Source organism: Mirounga leonina, unplaced genomic scaffold, assembly GCF_011800145.1.
Source record: "Mirounga leonina isolate KUSES-001 unplaced genomic scaffold, KU_Mleo_1.0 Mir_376, whole genome shotgun sequence".
Taxonomy (NCBI): domain Eukaryota; kingdom Metazoa; phylum Chordata; class Mammalia; order Carnivora; family Phocidae; genus Mirounga; species Mirounga leonina.
Window position 1 is genome coordinate 9,473,907 of NW_023270718.1, and position 22,166 is coordinate 9,496,072.

General features: G+C 43.9%; 1 protein-coding gene across 1 annotated transcript; it reads left to right on the top strand.

Annotated features, from left to right (window-relative positions):
- Positions 1-278: 278 nt before the first annotated feature.
- LOC117998008 (NACHT, LRR and PYD domains-containing protein 8-like) lies at positions 279-21,953 on the top strand. Its single transcript, XM_034986528.1, has 11 exons — positions 279-873; positions 2,271-2,345; positions 3,863-5,426; positions 7,450-7,485; positions 9,213-9,383; positions 11,327-11,494; positions 13,565-13,717; positions 15,221-15,391; positions 17,591-17,761; positions 20,567-20,729; positions 21,855-21,953. The coding sequence occupies exons 1-11, from the start codon at positions 432-434 to the stop codon at positions 21,951-21,953; spliced, it is 3,213 nt and encodes a 1,070-aa protein (XP_034842419.1). The 5' UTR covers positions 279-431.
- Positions 21,954-22,166: the final 213 nt, after the last annotated feature.

Below are 22,166 nucleotides of genomic sequence, written 5' to 3' on the forward strand. Positions count from 1 at the left end.
TAGATTTGTCTCTTTGAGAATCCTCACACCCTCATCAATAGGTATGCTCTGGTCCCAAGATCAAAGATCAGAAAAGAGGCACAGAGAGGTGCTGTGCTTTGGCCAGCTACCTTGCTAATACATGGCATCAAGAATAAAATAATAAAATAAAATAAAAATAAAAACTACAAAGTGGATTTGAGTCCAAACACTAAGCCCAAATACTGGACAAGCCCCTAGGTTTTTCCACAAGAGAAAGAACCTTGCGGGGAAGGAGCTAAAGAGAGTATCTGGTAACATGGTATGCTCTACCAAATATGGATTAGATAAATCTGTCCTCTTGGGTGGGTTTTCATTTTCTTATATTTTCATGTCTCCACAGGTCTGGTCTGTTCTCTCTTCCAATTGGTTGTCTTTATCACTGGCACTAAGGTGCTAGGTCTTGAGTGAAGATGAGTGATGTGAATCTGAAGTCTGGCCCTTTTTCCTGCTCTTCCTCCCGCTCTTCTTGTTCTTCCTCCAGCTCTTCCTCTTGGTCTTCCTCCTGTTCTTCTTCTTGCACTTCTAGCTCTTCTTCTTCCCCTTGTTATTTAATCTCATCCTTGATGTCCTCTGCCTCCTCCAACTCCCCTTTTGAAAATGGGGTCATGCTCTACATGGTCTATTTAAGCAAGGAGGAGCTACAAACATTCAAGCAGCTTTTAGTGGATGAGAACCCCAGGCCTGGCTCTGTCCAGATCACCTGGGACCAGGTGAAGACAGCCAGATGGGGAGAGGTGGTTCATCTCTTGGTGGAGTTCTTCCCTGGACGACTAGCTTGGGATGTGACTCATGACATCTTTGCCAAAATGAACCAGACAGAACTCTGTCTTCGGGTACAGATGGAGCTAAATGGTGAGTAATAATCTGGTATACAAAATGGGGATGAGGGGACACCTGGGTGGCTCAGTTGGTTAAACAGCTCGGGTCATGATCCCAGCGTCCTGGGATCAAGTCCCACCTCAGGCTCCTTGCTCAGCAAGGAACCTGCTTCTCCCTCTGCCTGCCACTCCTCCTGCTTGTACTCTCTAGCAAATAAATAAATAAAATATTTTTTAAAAATGGGAATGGATTTGAGTGTTAAAGAACTAAATATTTTACTGGCTACCCATATTGGCCATCTGAACAAGAAGGCAAATAGTGGAGTATGCTGATGACTCTGACCCCAAAAGCCAAAGACCATTATATTAGCATAGTTTTAAAAAATTTAACCAGATATTGCTTATCTGGTATCTATATATACTCTATCTTCATTATTTATGGATTCCATGTTTGTGAATCTGTGTATTCACTCAAATTTATTTGTAACTCCAGAATCAGTAATTGTGACACTTTCATAGTCATTTACGGACATGTAGGGTGGAGAAAAATTGGACACAGATGTTCCCAGCTGCAGTTGAATAAAGCAGTGCTCTGCCTTCTTACCTGTGCACTCATCCTGTAAACAAGCATCCTTTCCACAGTCTATTTGGTGCTACTTCTTTATGTTTTTGTATATCTTGTTGGTGATGTTGCTGTTTAACTGCCCCCTCCCCAAGCATAGTGGTGAAGGGCTGTTTAGCATCACAAGCACAGAGAAAATATATGTGTTGGGTAAGCTTCATTCAGGCATGAGTTATAGTGCTGTTGACTGTGAGTTCAGTGTTCATGAATCAATAATATATATTGAATAAGATTTCTTTAAACAAAAAAAACACATAGACCATGGTTATGTATTGAAGAGTCAAAAATGTAAGCAGAGGCTACAGGAACCTAACCCTATATTCATGGGGCTAATTGAATATTCACAGTAATTTTATAGAACATAAATAGCATGAATAAGAAGAATCAATAACTCTATATGTATGTGTTTGTGTGTATATACACATGATTTTCATATACATACATATATGTATATATGTAGATATATACACATACGTATATATGTGCACATGCATAGATTTTAAAGTCTGCATATATTTTACATATACATATGCATGTTTGTGTATATTGCTCCCTCTGTGTTTGACTGAGCTATCAATTTATGTTACTGAGTACTTCATCAGTACATCCTAAAACAACACCATTTTCTCACTTCCTAACATCATGATGGAGTCTAGGCAATCTTCTTCTCCCTGGACTAAGGTGGTGAGAGAATGGGACCCTCAGATGGTGTGGTTGCTCCTATCCTGAAAGGGCCCATTCCTTCCATGTGGCTTTCCCTGTCCTGTCAATCATTCCAGCGCAACAGTCTCCTTTCCTGTCTGTTCCAGACATTCTACCCAACCTGGAGCCAGAGGACTCGAACCCAAGAGAAATGCCAGTAAATTTGGAGGAAGGAGAATCTGGTATGTCCTGGCATTGTGACAAAGCCTGGAAGAAAATGGACTGTGGGTTGGGGTAAGGAGCTTGGTTCCTGAGGAAAGGCAGATTGTAAATTAGTATGTCAGCGTCTCTTCTATGAATCAGAATTTTAAGAAAAAAGAGTAGTTGTAGACATACCTAACTCAGAAGTCCAGCCACCAGCCCAGCTGGAGGCATTGAGTGATGTCAGTGAGGCATCACTTCTGTCCTTCTCCTAGCTCCCTCTTCTCTGTGGGACTCAGCCATGAGTGGTTTCTCCTACCGCAGTGGCCATCTTGGCCACCAGCTACCTTACATTGTATCTGTTTAGCACCATCAGCAGAAAGAGCAGTATTTTCTCATTGCTCCAGCACTCATCCTAGAACTGACTGAGCTGAATGAACTGAGCTCACGAGCTCAACAATGAATGAAATGATGAAGAGCTCTGGTTGGTTAAGACTGGCCCACGTACTTGTGTGAAGAGATGAGGTCAAAAGGAGCTGAGGGCCCAAGGGCAACACTCTAATCTATTATGAAAGCACACAGTAAGTGGGGTGTGGGATCCCCAGTTCCAGCCTTAGCACAGTTAGATTTCACCCATTCAACAAACACTGGAGGGCTGATGGTTCTGACACCACAGTCTGAGCCAGAGTTGTAAACTCTATTTTATTTTGGAGATGGCAGGCTGGAGGCTTAGAGATTCTGTGACTTGCTTATCCTCATAAAGCTAATAAGTATATAGATCTTGAACTTGTAGTAAGCTTCCTCCTCTCGATCACCTGGAGGTGGAGGGAATGAAGTTGGAGTCAGACATCATGTCTAATTTGTAAAGTTTCCTGTTGAGGGGAGGGGAGAGAGAATCACAGGTTGAGATAAAGGCTGTGACAGATCCTGTTAACTCCCTACCCCATATCTCATGTATTGACAGAATATATTTTATTTAGGGATAAAATGGACCCAGCCCTAAGGGAAATACTTTTTTCTCTGGGCTTCCTTAAAGTTGGGGTTAACCATCTGATGGCGCTAGGCCACGAGATATAACTAAAAGTCTCCTGAGTGCTTCAGTTTGTACCGATGGAAGTATACATGAGCCGTGAACATGTCCCTCCTCCCCACTATTTCTGTTTCGAATATAAATATAACTTAGGACATAACGATAACATAACGACAACAGTAATCTCTTGATCATGAGGCAAGAAGTATAGAGAATGTACTTACAGCAATGCGGTGTTACTTGGCCCTGAAGCTGCAGAACCACCGAGTCAGTTTCAACAGCTTTACACACCCCTCCCCAAATTTACTAAGTAAAAAGCGGTCCTTCTCTGTTTAAGCCACTTCAGGTTGACTTTTCTGATTACTCACAGCTTCTTCATTGGTGCAATGTTGTCATGAAAAGAGCATGATGTGTGCAGGTGTGTCATGGGACTTGATGTAGATGTCAAGGCTAGTTTTCTTTTCGTTCAATCAGTTCTTAAATAACTCTGACACTGTACCCTGTATTTCTCCCACCTTGCTAATCCAGATAAAATACAAGAGTACAAACTGCACATTATGGATGAGTATTCCATGATACGTATCGTGACCACTTGGTTTGGGAACCACATAGACTTCTTCTACCAAGACATAGAGAGACACGAGAGGTTCTTACCATGTATTTTTCTTCCCCAAAGACCTCAAGGTAGACAGCCCAAGACTGTGGTCCTACAGGGAGTTGCTGGGGTTGGAAAAACAAGCTTGGCCAAAAAGGTGATGGTGGAGTGGGCAGAAAACAAGTTCTACCCCCACAAGTTCTGGTGTGCTTTCTACTTCCATTGCACGGAAATGGCCCAGGTGGACGAGCAGAGCTTCTCCGAGCTGATTGCCCATAAGTGGCCCGGGGCACGGTCTCTCATGTCCAAGATTATGTCCAAACCAGACCAACTTCTGCTCCTCTTTGATGGCTTTGAGGAAGTATCACTGACCCTCCCGGATAGACCAGCTGACCTGAGTGACGACTGGAGCCAGAAATTGCCTGGGTCTGTCCTCCTGACCAGTTTGCTGAGCAAAAAAATGCTCCCTGAAGCCGCCTTACTGATCACCCTGAGGTTCACGTCTTGGAGGAAACTTAAGCCCTTCCTAAAACATCCCTCTTTTATAACGCTTACAGGGTTTAGCATGACAGAAAGAGCCAAGTATTTCAGAACATATTTCAGAAACAAGAGGGATGCTGATGAAGCCTTGAGTTTTGTCATGGGAAACACAATTCTCTTCTCCATGTGTCAGGTCCCTGCAGTTTGCTGGATGGTGTGTTCTTGTCTGAGGCAGCAGATGGAGAGAGGAGCAGACCTTGCACAGGCATATCCAAATGCCACAGCTGTATTCGTCCAATATCTGTCTAGCTTATTTCCAACCAAACCTGGAAGACTTCCCAGTAACACTCATCAGAAGCAACTGGCAGGTCTGTGTTACTTGGCTGCAGAAGGTATGTGGAACATGCGATGGGTATTTGACACGAAAGACCTTGAGCAAGCCAAGCTGGATAAGACCGCTGTTGCTACTTTTCTCCGTGTGAATATTTTCCAAAGGGTGGCAGGTGACAGAGACCGTTACGCTTTTGCTGTCATAAGCTTCCAGGAGTTTTTTGCTGCCTTGTTGTATGTTCTGTGCTTCCCACAAAGACTCAGAAATTTCCGGGTGTTGGACCGTGTTCAGATCATACGCCTGATAACATATCCAGGAAGAAAAAAAAACTATCTTGCTCAGATGGGGCTTTTCTTATTTGGTCTTTTAAATGAAACGTGCGCTTCAGCTGCAGGGAAGTCATTTGGATGCAAGCTGTCCCTGGGTAATAAGAAGAAATTGCTGAAAGTGGCAGCCCTGCCATATGAATGTAACCCACCAACCCTGCACCATGGCGTCCCACAGCTATTCTACTGTCTGCATGAAATCCAGGAGGAGGCATTTGTAAGTCAGATCCTAAGTGATTGTCAGAAAGCTGCTTTGATCATCAACAAGAAGAAAGACATGCAAGTGTCTGCTTTTTGTCTTAAGCACTGTCAACGTTTGCGGGATCTAGAACTGACTATTAGCCTGACCATCACCCAAATGTGCGCACTCAACCCGGATCCCCTCCATTCCACTGAGTGAGTGCTCTTATCTTTCCTTTGGCAACCTGTGCTTCCCAGGGACCTTGCCTACCATCCCCCAGGCATCCAGGGTAACCAGCTTTCCTGAGGCGGTCCCTCACACACGGGACTTTCAGTTCTAAAACAGGAGGTGCTCCTAGGATGCAGATTTCCATGCTAAAACTAGGAGAATCCTGGAAAAGCAAGATGATTTGTTTACCTTCCCTATCTCTATTCTGCATGCCCTCCCCTCCCTTCTATGTGGGGACCTTGCTTCACCTGTCACCCCCACTTCCGTATACCACCAGCTTGTTAGTCTCTAGGGAAGTGCTGTTCAATGGGTCTTTCTCTGATGGTGGAAATCCACTAGCTATGTGTGACTACTGAGCACTTGGAATATGGCTAGTGTGACAGAGGCACTACATTTTAAATTTCATTTAACTTTAATTTAAATTTGAATAGTCACGTGTAGCTAGTGGCTGCCATATTGGGCAGTACAGCTCCAAGGGAGCTTTCCTTTCAGTGTAAAAACATCACTTCCATCTTTCATTAGGGAAAAAAGAACTGAAAACGACATGTCCTCATCAGGGGACTATCACATCTCCCTCCTTGTTTTCCTACCAAACACCTTGAAAACACCACTTCTATTCACTGTTTCTTCCCTACTCCCCACTGTGATGTGAAGTGGGTGTTCTGGCTTCCTGGGCAAGAGCTTGAGTTCTCCATCTCCTCCAGAGACCAACAAACTGTGTGTCTTTGGACAAGTTTACCTAACTTTTTTGGGTCTGTTTCTTCATGAGGAAATGATTTTTTAAAAATGATTTAAAAAATAGTACATACCCCACAAGGTTTTTATGAAGATTAAATGAGATAATAGGCATGATACGCCAAACCTGTCTCAGCCTTTAGTTCCTACCAATAAATACAAGCTATAATTACTAATGTGATTCTTATTCCCACCACTCAACTGAAATACTCTCTTGGAAGATCCATACTTAAATATAGTGGATTTATTTTTCTTAAGAAGTGACAGACTGGCCACTCATTTTCTCATACAGTTTTCATACTTTGCCCTGTACCAGACATGGTGCCAGGTATTTTTACTTTATGTGAATTATTCCCTTTAACGTCACCATTGGACACCATGAAGCAATGGAGGTCAGATAGAGTCATAACTTGTCCAAGGTCACACAGCTGGTTGAAGCTAAGACTTAAACTGAAATCAGACCTCTGGTGGCTATGATGAAGAGCCAGAAAACTAGACTGACCCCTGGGATTGGAGTCATGGGAGGGAGCCCAACCCTTTTTGATGCAAAATTAGAGTGCGCCCCTCATTCCTTAGTTGCTCTTTGTAAAGGAGCCACGATCTCTTCCAGAAACATTTTTCTTCCATGAAAGCCAGCATAAATCTTAAACGTGTTGCTGGGTTGTTGTCAGGTTCATTTTAAATATCCTACATTAGTCTAATATATGGCTAGATAAATAAAATGGACCTCTTCTGAAGTTAGGGGACATCTAGGTTCTCCTCCGTGTGTTGGCACGTCAAGCAATGCCCTATCTTCCTCTGGCACATGTGAGTTTCTCCAGGGCAGAGGTAAGCAAATTACGGCCTGGGAGCCAAACCCAGTTTACTGTTGGTTTTTGTAAATAAACTTTAGTCAGATTGCAGCCATGCTTGCCTATGACATATGTCCCAAGTGCCACCACACTGCTATGGCAGAGTTGGGAGGTTTCCCCAAATTTTTTGGTTTATGAAAGCTGAATATATTTGCTAGCTGACCACTTACAGAAGAAATTTGCCGACCCCTGTGCTAGGGTATATTGTTTTTTTTTTGTTGTTGTTTTGGTTTTTTTTTAAAGATTTATTTATTTATTTGGGAGAGCGAGAATGAGAGAGAGTACATGAGAGGGGGGAGGGTCAGAGGGAGAAGCAGACTCGCTGCTGAGCAGGGAGCCCGATGCGGGACTCGATCCAGGGACTCCAGGATCATGACCTGAGCTGAAGGCAGTTGCTTAACCAACTGAGCCACCCAGGCACCCTGTGCTAGGGTATATTGTTAGAAAAGGAATTGCCCAATCACAGAGTGCACACATCATCTCTCTAACTTTATATCACAGATAGCTCCAAATTGCTCTCCAGGGAACCTTAGTATCTCCTGGGTGGAATGATTGCACAGGAAGGACTATTTTATGTCTACTTCCAACTTACGTGAGCAACTCCAAACAGCTCAGTTTTGCATATTGGTCTTCCCAACAAAGACCTCAAAAGTCTAACCATAATGTCTTGATATAAGTCTGAATAATCTTAAAACCTAACACTAGCAGAACTCTTAAAAGGTGAGAAATTTCCTTTGTTTTGGTCAGTCTGTTGATAACTTTTGGGACAGTTCTGGAAGGGAGCTGGTCTATTTATCCCCGCTTTTTGGAGCTATAATTGACATGTAACCTTGTGTATGTTTAAGGTATACAAGGTAGAGAATATGTACACACGGCAAAAGGATTACCATGATAAGGTCATCTAATATATCCATCACCTCACCTACAGTTTGTGTGTGTGTGTGTGTGTGTGTGAGATGAGAACTTTTACTCTCAAATGACTTTCCAATATACAATATGGTATTGTCATTGATAATCATCCAGCTGGACAGTACGTCCCCAGAACCTATTCATTTTTTTTAATTCTTATGTTAATCCCCATACATTACATCATTAGTTTTTGATGTCTTGTTCCATGATTCATTGTTTGTGCATAACACCCAGTGCTCCATGCAGAACGTGCCCTCCTCAATACCCACCACCAGGCCAACCCATCCTCCCACCCCCCTCCCCTCTAGACCCCTCAGTTTGTTTTTCAGAGTCCATCGTCTCTCATGCAGAACCTATTCATCTTATAACTGGAGGTTTGTACCCTTTGACCACCTGTATCCCCTTCCCCCACTCCCATACATGGAGTTAGTATTATTTTTATGTGTTTGCATTTAAAATGGGTGTGAAAAGCACATGGTTTTATTTTATGGGATTTCATCTTAAACAAAAATGGCATGCTAGTGTAAGAAGAATTCTGAAATTTTCTTTTTTCATCTAATAGGTCTTAGAAATATTTTAATGTCTGTGTACATCTTCTCCAATGAGGTATACTCAAGTCTTCTAGGTGTATTGGAGATTATTAAACCAGTCCCCCCTTCATTTGCTTTTCAGTTATTTACAACTAGAATACAAACAGCATGAAACAAAAATCCTCACTGTATCTCTTGGCCAGCCTCTCTGAAAAGATTGCACAGTGAAAAATGAAGGGAAATATTTAGCAGGTCCTTCCAGAGTCCAATTATATCCCATATTGGTCTGGCTGTGGATTTTCCTTTCCTGTACTCACCATGCCAAAAGAAATTAATTTTTCCCTTATTCTGTTCCTAGTTTTTTTTCTTTTTAATAATTTTCTAAACAAAGAGTAAGAATATAGGATACAGATATAATTCAATTTCTGCCCCCCCTATAAATCCTAAGTGATTAGAACAACAACTCTCTTCCTACGTCATAGGAAAATCTAGGTATCCTTATTTAAGGCCACAAGTTTTCCTGGAATAAAGTGAGAAGTCTTGCAATGGTATTCCTGGGCATTTTTTTTTTTTATTAGAGAGCCTTACTGGAGTCATAAAGGGTCTGTGATCACAACCAGGGTCGGAAACATCAGCCCTGGGTTTACAAGTAGGTTTTCTCAAGTTTAACCTCTGACGACGAGCCATGTTCTCTTTTCTCTCTTGCACATAGACCAGAAAGCAGTGACCAGTGTTTTCTCTGGTGGCAAGACTTCTGCTCCGTGTTTAGGACACATGAGAATTTGGAAGTCCTGACTGTGACAAACACTTCTATGGAGACTGAGTCAGTGAAGATTCTTTCTACGGCTCTGAGACATCCTGGGTGTAAACTGCAAAAACTAATGTGCGTATAAAACAGACCCTGGTTAGAAGGAATTCCTTGGAAAGAGTCTGTTTCCCATCCCGTTTTTCTACCCCTTCTCTACTCATATAGACTTGCAGAAAGCATCCATGTGTATCGTTTTTCCCCTTCTAGTCTTACTGAGATAGAATGGACAAACAGCCCTGTGTAGGTATGCCGCATAATGACTTGACATGCATATATTGCAGAATGATCACTTCAGTAAGTTAATATTCATCACCTCCTAGAGCGACCAAATGTTTTTATTCCTCGTGATGAGAAGGATCTACTCTCTTGGCAACTTTCAAATATACCACCTAGCCATGTTAACTGCAGTCCTCGGGCTGTACATCACATTCCCAGTACTTTTGCATCTTTTACATGGAAGCTTGTCCCTTTTGACCACTCTCACCCAATTCCTCCACCTCCTGCCTCTGACACCAACAAAAAACTGATCTCTTTTTCTGAGTTTTGGGTTTGTTTGCTTTTTTTTTTTTAAGATTTTATTTATTTGAGAGAGAGAATGAGAGAGAGAGAGAGAGAGAGCACATGAGAGGGGGGAGGGTCAGAGGGAGAAGCAGACTCCCTGCCGAGCAGGGAGCCCGATGCGGGACTTGATCCAGGGACTCCAGGATCATGACCTGAGCCGAAGGCAGTCGCTTAACCAACTGAGCCACCCAGGCGCCCCTGTTTGCTTTTTTAGATTCCACATATGAGTGAGATCATTTTTCCAAAAAGGACATACAAATGGAGTAGGTTTCCCCATTTCACAGATAAACAAACTGGGGCGCAAGGTGATACAGTTAATACATACTTAAAATACAGATTTTTTTATTTTTATTTAAATTCAATTAACCAATATATGATACATCATTAGTTTTTGATGTAACGTTCAGCGACTCATTAGTTGTGTATAACACCCAGTGCTCATCACATCATGCGCCCTCCTTAATGCCCATCACCCAGTTACCACCTCCCCCCACCCACCTCCCCTCCAGCAACCTCACTTTGTTTCCTGGAGTCAAGAGTCTCTCATGCACATCTTGGCTCCAGAATCTGTTCTCCTAGCCACTATATCATGCTCTCGTTCTCTGGTTTTTAAGATCCAGAAACGCAATAACTCATCAAAATGCCTTGAAATAACCCACCAGACAGCATGTGGCCCCTAGCCAGTGTCTGACCAATTTTCTCTCCTATTATTATGATGACTATTATTAGCTCCCATGTATTGAGTAACTACTATACATCAAGCACTCTGCAGAGCCAATTACAGGTGTCGTGTATATTAATTCCCACACCCATCTTAAGAAGAAGGCATCATGCACTCTCTCTTGTGGACCCGAAACTGAAGTTTGGAAGGTAAGTGATCTACATAAGGTCACCCAAACAGGGAGGCCACGCTGAGCTGAGAACCCAGTTCAGACCTCACAGAAAGGCCCTCACATATTTATAGACGAATTAAATCTAGAAGTGATTAGCTAATGAGCAGATGTTGGTCATAAGTTCTGGGAATCTGATATTCAGCATTGTGACAGTAGTCAATAATACTGTATGGTATACTCCAAAGTTGCTGGGACTCCATCTTCAGTGTTCTCATCACAAAAAAGAAAAAGAAATAATTTTGTGATGGGATGAAGGTGTTACCCAATGCCAAGGCAGTAATCATCTTGCAATATATTAATGTATCAAATCAACATGTCCTACACCTTAAACTTATTGTTATGTGTCGATCACATCTCAATAAAGCTGGAGGACTAATTAGCCACCTCGATTGTGGTAATGGTTTCCCGGGTGTATGCATATGTCCAAACTCATCAAATTGTAACCATTAAAATATGATAGATGCATTTATTGATATTGTTTATACCTCAATAAAGCTGTTTTTGAGAAAAGAACTAATGAGCTGATGAGATCTTATTATAACTAGGCACTGCTTACCTCTCCAGCTTTAGACGTCTACATCCCTCCATGTTGAATGAAGACTTAATCCAAGTTTTGATTGAAAACCGGTATCTGAGATACTTGGAAATACAAGGCACAGAAGTGAGATGTGAGGCCATGGAGTTTCTGTGCACAGCCTTGAAAAGCCCACAGTGCTATCTGCAGTGTCTGAGGTAAGATGAGCCTGGGATCTAGAGAGACCCTGGCGCCCAGACTGTTCTTTCAGAGGTGGGATTACATGCGCGGTCTTCCTGTCACCTTTCTTTTGATCTCATCGTTGTTAGTTTTACTCGGCTTTTTTTTTTTTTTTAAGGTGGGCAATGTGATAATTTGATATACATACCCACTGAGAAATAATCAACACCATCAAGCTAATTAACACACCTACCACCTCACACAGTTACCATTTGTGGGGAGGGGCATTTAAGATCCACTCTCTTGGCAAATTTCAGGTATATACGACGGTATTGTCAACCACAGCTACCAAGCTGTACATTAGATCTCCAGAACTCATGCATCTTACAACCAGAAGAACATTCTCTCCCATTTCTTCCACACCCCTGCCTTGGCAACCACCATTCTCTCACCTTTTCATGCTCTACAATTGGACCATGTCCTAGATGTGTCTGAGATAGGGAGACTAGAGCCCCATTGGTGAGCTTCACCTACCTCAAACTGGCTCACAAGAGGAGATTGCTAAGACGGCAGTTTTGTGAGCTGATTGTCGAACAGCATTATTGAAAAGTTAAATCATACAGACTTACAATTAAATAAACCATATGAGGGGCGCCTGGGTGGCTCAGTCGGTTAAGCGACTGTCTTCGGCTCAGGTCATGATCCTGGAGTCCCGGGATCGAGTCCCGCATCGGGCTCCCTGCTCGGCGGGGAGTCTGCTTCTCCCTCTGACCCTCCCCCCTCTCATGTGTTCTCTCTCATTCTGTCTCTCTCAAATAAATAAATAAAATCTTAAAAAAAAAAACCATATGAGAAAAAATTAATAGATTATCAAAACCCATCACCTCCTAATTTCTTTACTATACTATTATCAATGCCAAGGTGCAGCAAACTTTTTCTATGAAGGGCCAGATAAGTATTTTCAGCTCTGTGGGCCATACGGTCTTTGTCTTGACTTTTCAACTCTGCCATTATAGGGCTAAAGTTTATGCGGCCAATATGTAAATGAACAGGTGTGGCTGTCTTTCAATAAAACTGTATTATTATTAATTTATTGAATATCTGCTAATAATACCACTTATTAATACCAATTATTAATAATTTATTAAGAATTATACAATTTTAATAACTCTATCCCACTATATAATTTGCTGATATTTATTATGGGTACAGGGATTTGAACTTCATTTAATTTTCATGTGTCACAAAATATTCTTTTGATTTTTTTTTTTAACCATTTAAAAATTTTTTTAAGTTCTTAGTTCACAGGCTGTACAAAACCAGGTGGCCAGGAGACTTGGCCCATGGCCATAGTTTGCCAACTCCCAGCGTGTGTTCCTGAGGTTGTTGCATTTGTGCGGTGGGGTGCTCCTGCTGTGCATTTAACAGCTCCACATGGGTAACTCAGCCACCGTGGGAGCATTCACACTAGACATTGGCCAACACTGCACATCAGGGCTTTTCTCACCAGAGTCAGTAATTAAACACATCCCAGCACCCAAGTGCTTAGCATCCCCACCAGCCTTTCCGTGTGTTACGTTGTGCCGACAAAGCTTGGGCAACCTCTTGTTTCCACCTGGCAGCTCTGGTCCTTCACACTGGTCAGAGCTGAGTGGAGCCTCCGAGGCTCAGGTGGCCAGACCTGGAGGTGGTTCAGCACAGTAGTTGGGTAACAGTCGACTTCCGATGGAAACCTAGCTTGACAAGATGGCAGCTGTGATCCCATGTGACTGAAACCTCAGTTCTTTGTCTTGAAGATTGTTGGGCAGATAAATGTAAAAAGAAGTTGCATTTATTTCAAGGGCTGAATTGAGTCTCTGGTTCATGGATAGAGCCCAGCTGCAAGCCCGTGCTAGCTGGTTATGGCCCCAAATGTCTATTATTTGATACTCTGTGACTAAGATGCTGAATTTGGTGCAAGCTTACCAGCTGGAGAAGATGGAAATCACCCCTGGAGTCACTCTTGTGTGAAGAACAAGGATGTGGGACAGTAGATGGGATCTACATGGCTACATGGGTACCATTTTCCCCAGGAACTCGGACTTGGCATTTTTGTGTGGCCTCCATAGGTTAGAAGACTGCTCGGTTACCCCTAAGTGTTGGGTTGATCTTGCCAGGGATCTTGGAAGTGACAAACACTTGAAGACACTAATGCTAAGAAGTAGACGTCTGGAGACATTTGGGGCGTATTGCCTGTCAGGGGCCCAACTGGAGAAGCTGGTGTAAGTCTTGTTGTTGTTGTCATGACTGTTGCTCATTTGTTCAGTGAATTGCGTGATTCTGGGAGAAGAGCAGTAATGGAGGAATGTGTGCCAACTTAAGTCTCGTGCTGGAGTCAACTGCATAGATGGGTCCATGAAGAGTCCAGGCGCGCGAGAGAGAATGTCCACGAAAAAGTACACATTTATACCTAATACCCTGGAAAACATAGTTACAACGAGCCCGATGTATCTGTCATCCAGCTTATGACCTAGAACCTCACCGGTACTGTTTTCTTTCCTCACGGGTTACATTGATCCCTGCCCTACCCCTCACGATAGCTGCCTTGAATTGGGCTGATCAGGCCCCTCACACATGTATTCTTTTTTTTTTTTTTAAGATTTTATTTATTTGTGAGAAAGAGAGAGGGAGAACACAGAGGGAGAAGGAGAAACAGGCTCCCCTCTGAGTAGGGAGCCCAAGGCAGGACTCGATCCCAGGACCCCGGGATCATGACCTGAGCCAAAGGCAGATGTCCAACTGACTGAGCCACCCAGGCACCCCTCACATGTGTATTCTTAAACGGAGCACCACGCAGTTTCGCATTGCTCTGAATTTCACGTAAGTGGCCTCAGCTACTATATGTTTTCTGATCAACTGACATTTTTGTGCTTAGTTGCTTCAGAAGCCCATTCCTCGTCACTGCTCAATGAGAACAATTGTGTGAATATGCAACAATGTAGGTATCTGTCCTACCGGCCTGAGGTTTGGGCTGTTTACACGCACGCACACGCTGTGAAGAGCACTCCAGCAGTGGGATCTCTAGGTCATGGAGAGCATCCATCTTCCATTTTACCAGCTTGTGTCGAGTCTTTGCACCAGTTTTCAGTCCCGCCAGCAGGTGGATGCCGCTTCCCATAACTCCGAGTCCCTGTCTGGCCATTGTTATCGTCTGTATTCTCCCTACTGATTTTGCCAGTCTGACAAGCAGGAGATCATATCTTATCGTTTTAACCTATATTTCCTTCATTACTATGAAAATGTTTTCATGACCTTACTATTCATCTTGGTTTCTCTACTACAAATGCCTGTTCCTGTCTTTAATGAATCTTTTTAAAGCATATATATATATGCTTAAATATATATATATATTTATGTATATTTATTTGATATATATATTTTTTTGAGTAAGCATTTATTTTTTTAAGCTTGTGAAAGGCTGTCTCTTCTGGGCCACCCCAGTTCTGTTACGTATTCTTTAGCCGTTGGTGGTCTCTTTCCCGTCCTTCTAATCCCTATAACTATTTTCCTGACCCACATCTCCTCCACTCCCCTAGCCTCACAGGAAGGCTGCTACTCTTCTTTAGGACTTGGAAGCTCTAAGAGGTGGTAACAGAGGTGTGATGAGGCTTTTACACCGAAAAAAAAGCCCAGATGGCAATGTTCATCTCCCAGTACGGGACAAAGAAAATCTGGTCATGCACATGGATTAAAGTGCCTCCCATCTGTGTGTTTCTGTCCCCCAGATTGGAGAATTGTGACCTCACATGGCTTACCTGTAAAAGTCTTACCTCTTCCCTCAAGAATAATGAGATGCTGACCCATCTGAGCTTGGCAGAAAATGCCTTGAAGGACGAAGGAGCCAAACAGCTTTGCAGCGCCCTACAGCATCCTATGTGTCCTCTACAGAGGCTGGTGTGAGTCCCAAAATATCCTCTTCTTGAGGATCCCTGGAGTAGAATAGAGTGATTGAAGAAAACTGCTCTGTGTGTGTGTGTGTGTGTGCATATGATCTCAATCATAAATTCTTTAAATGATTTCCCTTGAGCGTCAGGATGTGTGATATTGTGATTTATAACCTAAGAAATGTGTATTTGGTCTTCATCCCTGTTTCTGGTACAGAGTTCCCCAAACCCTTGGAAATACCTAAGTGGTGAGAACTATAAAGGTGTCTATTATTATGTTAATGAGTGACTTTTGGAAAGCACCAAGGATGGGGGGTTATTGCCCCAAGAACCAGCCTTGTGATTAGAGGGTTAGAACTTTAAGTCCTGGGGTGCCTGGGTGGCTCAGTTGTTAAGCGTCTGCCTTCGGCTCAGGTCATGATCCCGGGGTCCTGGGATCGAGCCCCGCATCGGGCTCCCTGCTCAGCGGGGAGTCCAGTTCTCCCTCTCCCACTCCCCCTGCTTGTGTTCCCTCTCCTGCTGTGTCTCTCTCTGTCAAGTAAATAAATAAATCTTTTTTTTTTAAAGATTTTATTTATTTGAGAGGGAGAGAATGAGAGAGACAGAGCATGAGAAGGGGGAGGATCAGAGGGAGAAGCAGACCCCCCACTGAGCAGGGAGCCCGATGCAGGACTCGATCCCGGGACTCCAGGATCATGACCTGAGCCGAAGGCAGTCGCTTAACCGACTGAGCCACCCAGGCGCCCAATAAATAAATCTTTAAAAAAAAAAAAAAAAAGAACTTTAAGTCCTTCCCCCTGACCTCTGGGGAGAGGAGAGGGGCTGGAGGTGGAACCAGCCACCCAAAGCCAACGATTTAATTAATCATGCCTGTGTAACGAAGCTACCATATAAGCCCCAAAGAATGGGATTTGAGAGCTTCTAGGTGGGTGAACACATGGAGATGCAGGGAGAGCAGCTCACCTGGAGAGGACATGGAAGCTCTGTGTGTCCTCTCCCCATGCCTCCCCCTTTGCATCTCTCCCATCTGCTGTTCCTGAGTTCTATCCTTTTATAGCCAAATGGTAATCGAATGAGTAAATGGGTTTCCTGAGTTCTGCGAGCTGCTTCAGCAAATGAACCGAATCCAAGGAGGGGGTCATGGGAACCTGACTGGTGACTGGCATCCTGGGTTGGAGTTGGAACCTCCACTTTATAGGAGCCCAGCCTGGCCTTGCGGCTGGTGTCTTAGGGGAGGGAGGTGAGGGAAGCAGTCTCGTAGGACTGAGCCCTTAGCCTGCACAATCTGATGATCTGTACATAGTGTCAGAATTGAGTGGATTTCTCAGACACTATTACCATCTGGGCTTTCCTGTTTCTTAGTGGGGGGGACCCCCCCATACATGTTGAAATGGGACTCAGAACACCAATGTAGGGTGCTTTTGTCTATTATTAACAGAAAATAAACTTAGATGGTCTTAAACCATGAAGAAATTTGCTAGCTCATAAAACCAGAAATGAAAAAAGGGGGCACAAAATATCCCCTGAACCCATTAAATTTTAGCTTCCCAAAGTCAAGCAGGAAGTGGTGCAGGTGCTTTGGAAAACAGTCTAGCTGCTCCTCAAAAGGTTAAATGTAGACCTAACATAGGAGTCAGCAATTCCATGGCTAGGTACACATGCAACAGAAAAACATACATTCACGCCGAAATGTCACAGATGTTCATAGTGGCGTTATTTGTAATAGCCAAAAAGTGGAAACAACCCAAGCGTTGATAAGCTGATGCATGAATGGAGAATGTGTGGTGTATCCAAATGATGGAATATTATTGAACTATAGAAAGGAACAATGTATTGATACATGCTACAATATGGGTGAATCTTGAAAATATTATGGTAAATGAAAGACATATTTTTTTCAAGATCTTTTCAAGATCCTGATTCCAATTCCTTTGGATTAATATCCAGAACCAGATAGAGGTTGCTCGAGTTGGGGGTGGGCTGGGGGAAGAAATTGGGAATTAAAAGGGTACAGGGTTTTCCTTTTTGGGGTGATGAAAATGTCCTCTGTAAATATACTAAAAGATGTTGATTTGTACAATCTAAATGGGTGAATGATATTGGTTATGTTAGGAATATCTTGATAACGCTGTTATGCAAAAAAAAAAAAGGCAGGAAAGGAGTAAAATCTAAAGGTGTTTTGGTTGGTTTTCTTGACACGTTTCTTCGCAGGCTGAGAAACTGTGCCCTGACCTCTGACTGCTGTCAAGACTTGGCCTCCGCTCTGGATAAAAACAAAAATTTGAGAAGCCTGGACCTTGGTTTTAACAACCTGAAGGATGATGGAGTTATCCTGCTCTTTGAGGCCCTCACGAAACCCAAGTCTGGCCTCCAGATTCTGGAGTAAGTCACCCCGTCTCCTCTTTTGCAACAATGGTCTGTAAAATTCTCTGAGCGGAATACGGGAAAGGGTTTTTGCACTTCCGGGGTTTTTCCTCCATTTAGTTGGAGGACTGGGCAGCCTCAGTGCAGGGTTCAGAAAGGGGATCCTCAGACCGGGAACTTCTTCCTCTGGGGAGTTGTTAGAAATGCAAATCATTGCAGGGTTTCCCTTTCTCTGTCTGGCTTATTTCATTCAGCATAAAGCCCTCCAGGTGCATCCAGGATGTCACAAATGGCAGGATTTCCTTCTTTCTTATGGCTGGATAATATTCCATCGTGTGTAAATGCCACATTTTCTGTGTCCATTCACCTGTTGGTGGGCATGGGGGCTGTTTCTGGGTGGTAGCTACCGTGGGTAATGCTGCAGGGAATGAGGGTGCTCTTGGAGATCCTGGTTCCACTTCCTTGGATGGGGACGCAGAGGTGGGGCTGCTGGGTCACGTGGTACTCTGGGGGTGAGCCCGCAGACCCCTCAACCTTCACGCCCAGGTGGCTCCCATGCATGGTGCACTTGCAGGACCATGGTTCTAGGAAATAGTCTTCCATTCGGTAAAAGTTTCTTTGTTGGCTGTGGACCGATGCCTGACATAGCTGGTCTTCTGAAATCGACATTTGTACTTAAGGATTCTTTTTTACGTATAATTTTTTGTCTTCTTCTCCTAAATGGTCTCTATGCCAACATGCATACTAGCCAGCAATTTGACAAGAGCGATCCTATTTTTAATTCATATCATGGTTACATTAAGTGTTTGGGAAAGATTTGGAAACATCTCTTCTCTAGTGATCCATGGATGAAACTGTTTTGCCTCTTTTCTGCCCGCATTTTCTGTTCTCTATTAGTATAATCTGGATTTGAAGACTAGATCATTAAAATCGTTGTTTTATGTTACATCTGTAATTTCTTAGGATTAGTACTGATAATGGATTTCATTTTTGTTGATAATTAGCTAGTCTAAGGAAATTCAGTGTTCACTATAATTCATTTTTTTTTTAATTTTTATTTTGGGGCACCTGGGTGGCTCAGTCAGTTAAGCACCTGACTCTTGATTTTGGCTTACGTCATGATCTCAGGGTCGTGAGACAGAGCCTCGCGTCAGGCTCTGCATTCGGTGTGGTACCTGCTTGAGGTCCTCGCTCCCTCTCCTTCTGCCCCTCCTCATGCGTGCGCTCTCTCTAAAAAAAAATATATTAAAAAAAATGTTTATTTTAAGTAATCTGTACACTCGACGTGGGGCTCAAACTCACAACCCTGAGATCAAGACTCACATGCTCTCCTGGCTAAGCCAGCCAGGCGCCCCAGCTCACGATTCTTTTTCTCCAGAAATTTAATCTTAGGTTTTAAGCATTGATTTATCTCTTAGACTGAGTGAAATATATTTTCAAGAATGAAATAAATTTCCAGGTGAGCATTTACTTGGTGTTCTCTAAGCCTTTCTTGTGTGAGACCACTTTTTATAATCTACTTCCACTGATGAGCAGTAACTTGGCTGAGTATAAAATTCATGGACCGCCCCCATCCCAAACTTCTTGATCTAAAAATCCCCTAGATTTCATTCTGTGGAATTCTAGTCTTGTAGAAAAGCCATCTATATCTTTATTTTTCCCAAGAAGAACCCAGGTTTCTATTGCTTATTCTCTTCATTTAAAAAAAAAAAAATCCTCACATACCTGTGGGTCTTACTTATAGTTAGAATTATTTTAGAATGACTCTCCTCCTTCTATTGTTTTTTTAAAAAGGTTTTACTTATTTATTCATGAGAGAGAGAGAGGCAGAGGCAGAGGGAGAAGCAGGCTCCCCGCTGAGCAGGGAGCCCAATGCGGGACTCGATCCCAGGACTCTGGGATCATGACCTGAGCCGAAGGCAAAAACTGAACCAGCTGAGCCCCCCAGGTGCCCCTCCTCCTTCTACTGTTGAAAGGAAATGATTTACTTGACTCTGATCAAGGTTAAGGGATGTTTTAGCTGGTGCACTGTTTAGCAAGTGCCTCCCTGACAGAAACAGGGTCAGGACCTTTATAAACTAATGCAAAGCTGAATGCATGCTCTTGTAGTTTTGGCTTGGGCAGCAGTTTCCAGCTTGTCATTTATCAGCTAGCGGAGGTTCACAGGGCAGGGGAGGCAAGCCACCGGAAAGAAAGCAAAGGATGCACATGTAGGAGACACAGGGACCCCAGGGCCCCTCTGTCCTGTCTGTTCTGCATTGCTTATAATAGCCTTGCTCCCACGGAAATTGTACTCTGCTCAAAAATGGGACCCAAAACCACCCCCTCTCTGTACCTTTTGCTCACCTACACACCACTTCCTCTTTTATGCTTGCTCTGAATTTACGATATGCGGTACTTATGTGACGCAGCTCCTTTCGGGACCATCTCTCCTGCTTTTTTCACACAGCCTGGGAAAGCAGAGGGACCTATTCATAGAGGAACCAGAACCCCTTGCACACTAGAATAGCAAAACCAACGGTGCTCTTCAAATATATCTAGTGACATGCGTCCTCCCCCAGCCCCAATCAGTTATGAGTTCCAGGAAGCCAGGGATGCTGTTTTCCTCACTGCTATATCAACAATGGCCAGGACAGTGCCTGGTACACAGGGGGTGCTAAGTAAATATTTTTTTGGTTGAGCAAAGCTGATGCACGGTGGCAATTTCGGAAAGAGGTTATGTGGCTCATAACTTCCTGGAGTTAGGACTTACAGGGTTAGGATGGGCTGAGCTCTCAGATGTGGGGCGTGGCAACTTGTCTACTGTCTGCTTCCATCCCACAGGCTGGAAAAGTGCCTATTCACCTCCGTCTGCTGCCAGACTATGGCTTCCATGCTCCTCCACAACCAGAGCCTGAGATACCTGGACGTGAGCAAGAACGACATTGGGCGCAGGGGCATAGTGCTCCTGTGGGAGGCCTTCCAGCAGCGCAAGTGGAAAGAGAAGGTTGTTCTGTAAGTCTCTGCTGGGTTCCCTGTGCAGAAACAGCACCCAAGCAAAGCTCCTCGTAAAGAGGGAGACTCTGGACCCAAAAAGCTAGTGCAGATGTTGCTAATGTCCCTCCCTCATTTCCTGGGGATTTATACTCGCCTTTATGTGGCTGATCAGACCCCAGCTCCTGCTTGTGCCTGATGGGAAAACTGACCTGGATTCTCCCGTCTGATTTTAAATTCTTTCTATCCTTCACCTTCCACCCTGGTCTTAACTGATCGATCAGCACTTGACAACCATATGACTGTGAACAAGTTCCTTTACCTTTCTGAGTCTGTTTCCCCCTCTGTGAAGTGGGATGGCGGCTTCTCCATGGAGGTCTTGTGAGGATGGAAAGGAAGTGTGTCTATGAAGCATGAAACCACGACGCTCTCAGCGAGCAGTGGATTCTGGGTGGAGGTTGTAACACCTGGAGTATTCCTTGTCTGTTGCCCTGTAACAAATTTACCTCAAAGTTTAGTCACTTAAGGCAACACACATGAATTTCCTTATAAAATTTCTGAGGGTCAGAAATACGGAAGCAGTTTGACTGGGTGGGTCTAGCTCATGGTCTTCCCTGAGGCCTCAGGTAAGCCCGACTGGAGGTGGATGGAGACTAGATATTTCCACACTGACCCATATGGCTGTGGGCCAGAGTCCTCAATGCTCCCTGTAGGGCTGCTCATGACAGTGCAGCTGGCTTCCTGCACAACAAGTGAGAGAGAGAGCACCCAAAAAAAGACCGCAGTCTTTGATTACTTCCTGTTGAAAGTGGCGTCCACCACTTCGGCCTTACTCTTTTGGTCACACAGACGAACCATAGCCCAGTGAGGGAGGAGACTCCACCAGAGTGTGAGTAACAGGGGGCAGGATCACTGAGCTGGCGGAGGCTGCTGACCGCACTCAGTAAGTGGTTGAACCGAGGCCCTTGGACTCCATCCCTGACTCCCAAGCGCAGCACCATTGTTCTCAGTCTGCTGCGTGGGACCAGAGTGGTCTCCGGCGTGGTGAATTTCTGTCCTTGACGTTGTGCATACTTCTCTAGGACCGCAGAAGAAAACCAAATGTGAGGGTACAAAGCCTGATTCTTACCTTTCACAGGGAGACGAAACAGAATTATGCCCCAAATATGATGACGAGGCTGGAGGGCCCAGTTGTGAAGAACAAAATCCTGAGGATCGTACAGGACTGGAGCGCTGATTGCTGGGATGAGGCAAGATGGATAGAATGATCCGGTGGCGCCCTGGATACTTTCTTCCTTGGGAATTGTTGGCCTATTCTGTGGGCCATTCTGAGTCTGGAATGGCCCAGTTGGTTCCGGAAAATGGTGTGGGGCATGACCTCTAAGCACCTCCCTCGGAGATGCTGAGGGCCATGTGTTAGACATGAATTAGTCACTGAGTTGGGGGCACC

What these genes read in the sequence shown, in the direction of transcription:
- LOC117998008 (XM_034986528.1), top strand. Translation starts at nt 432, where the DNA reads ATGAGTGATGTGAATCTGAAGTCTGGCCCTTTTTCCTGCTCTTCCTCC. An exon ending in GGTACAGATGGAGCTAAATG is followed by an intron (nt 874 to 2,270) that starts GTGAGTAATAAT and finishes TGTCTGTTCCAG; the next exon opens with ACATTCTACCCAACCTGGAG. An exon ending in CTGAGCCACCCAGGCACCCT is followed by an intron (nt 7,486 to 9,212) that starts GTGCTAGGGTAT and finishes TCTTGCACATAG; the next exon opens with ACCAGAAAGCAGTGACCAGT.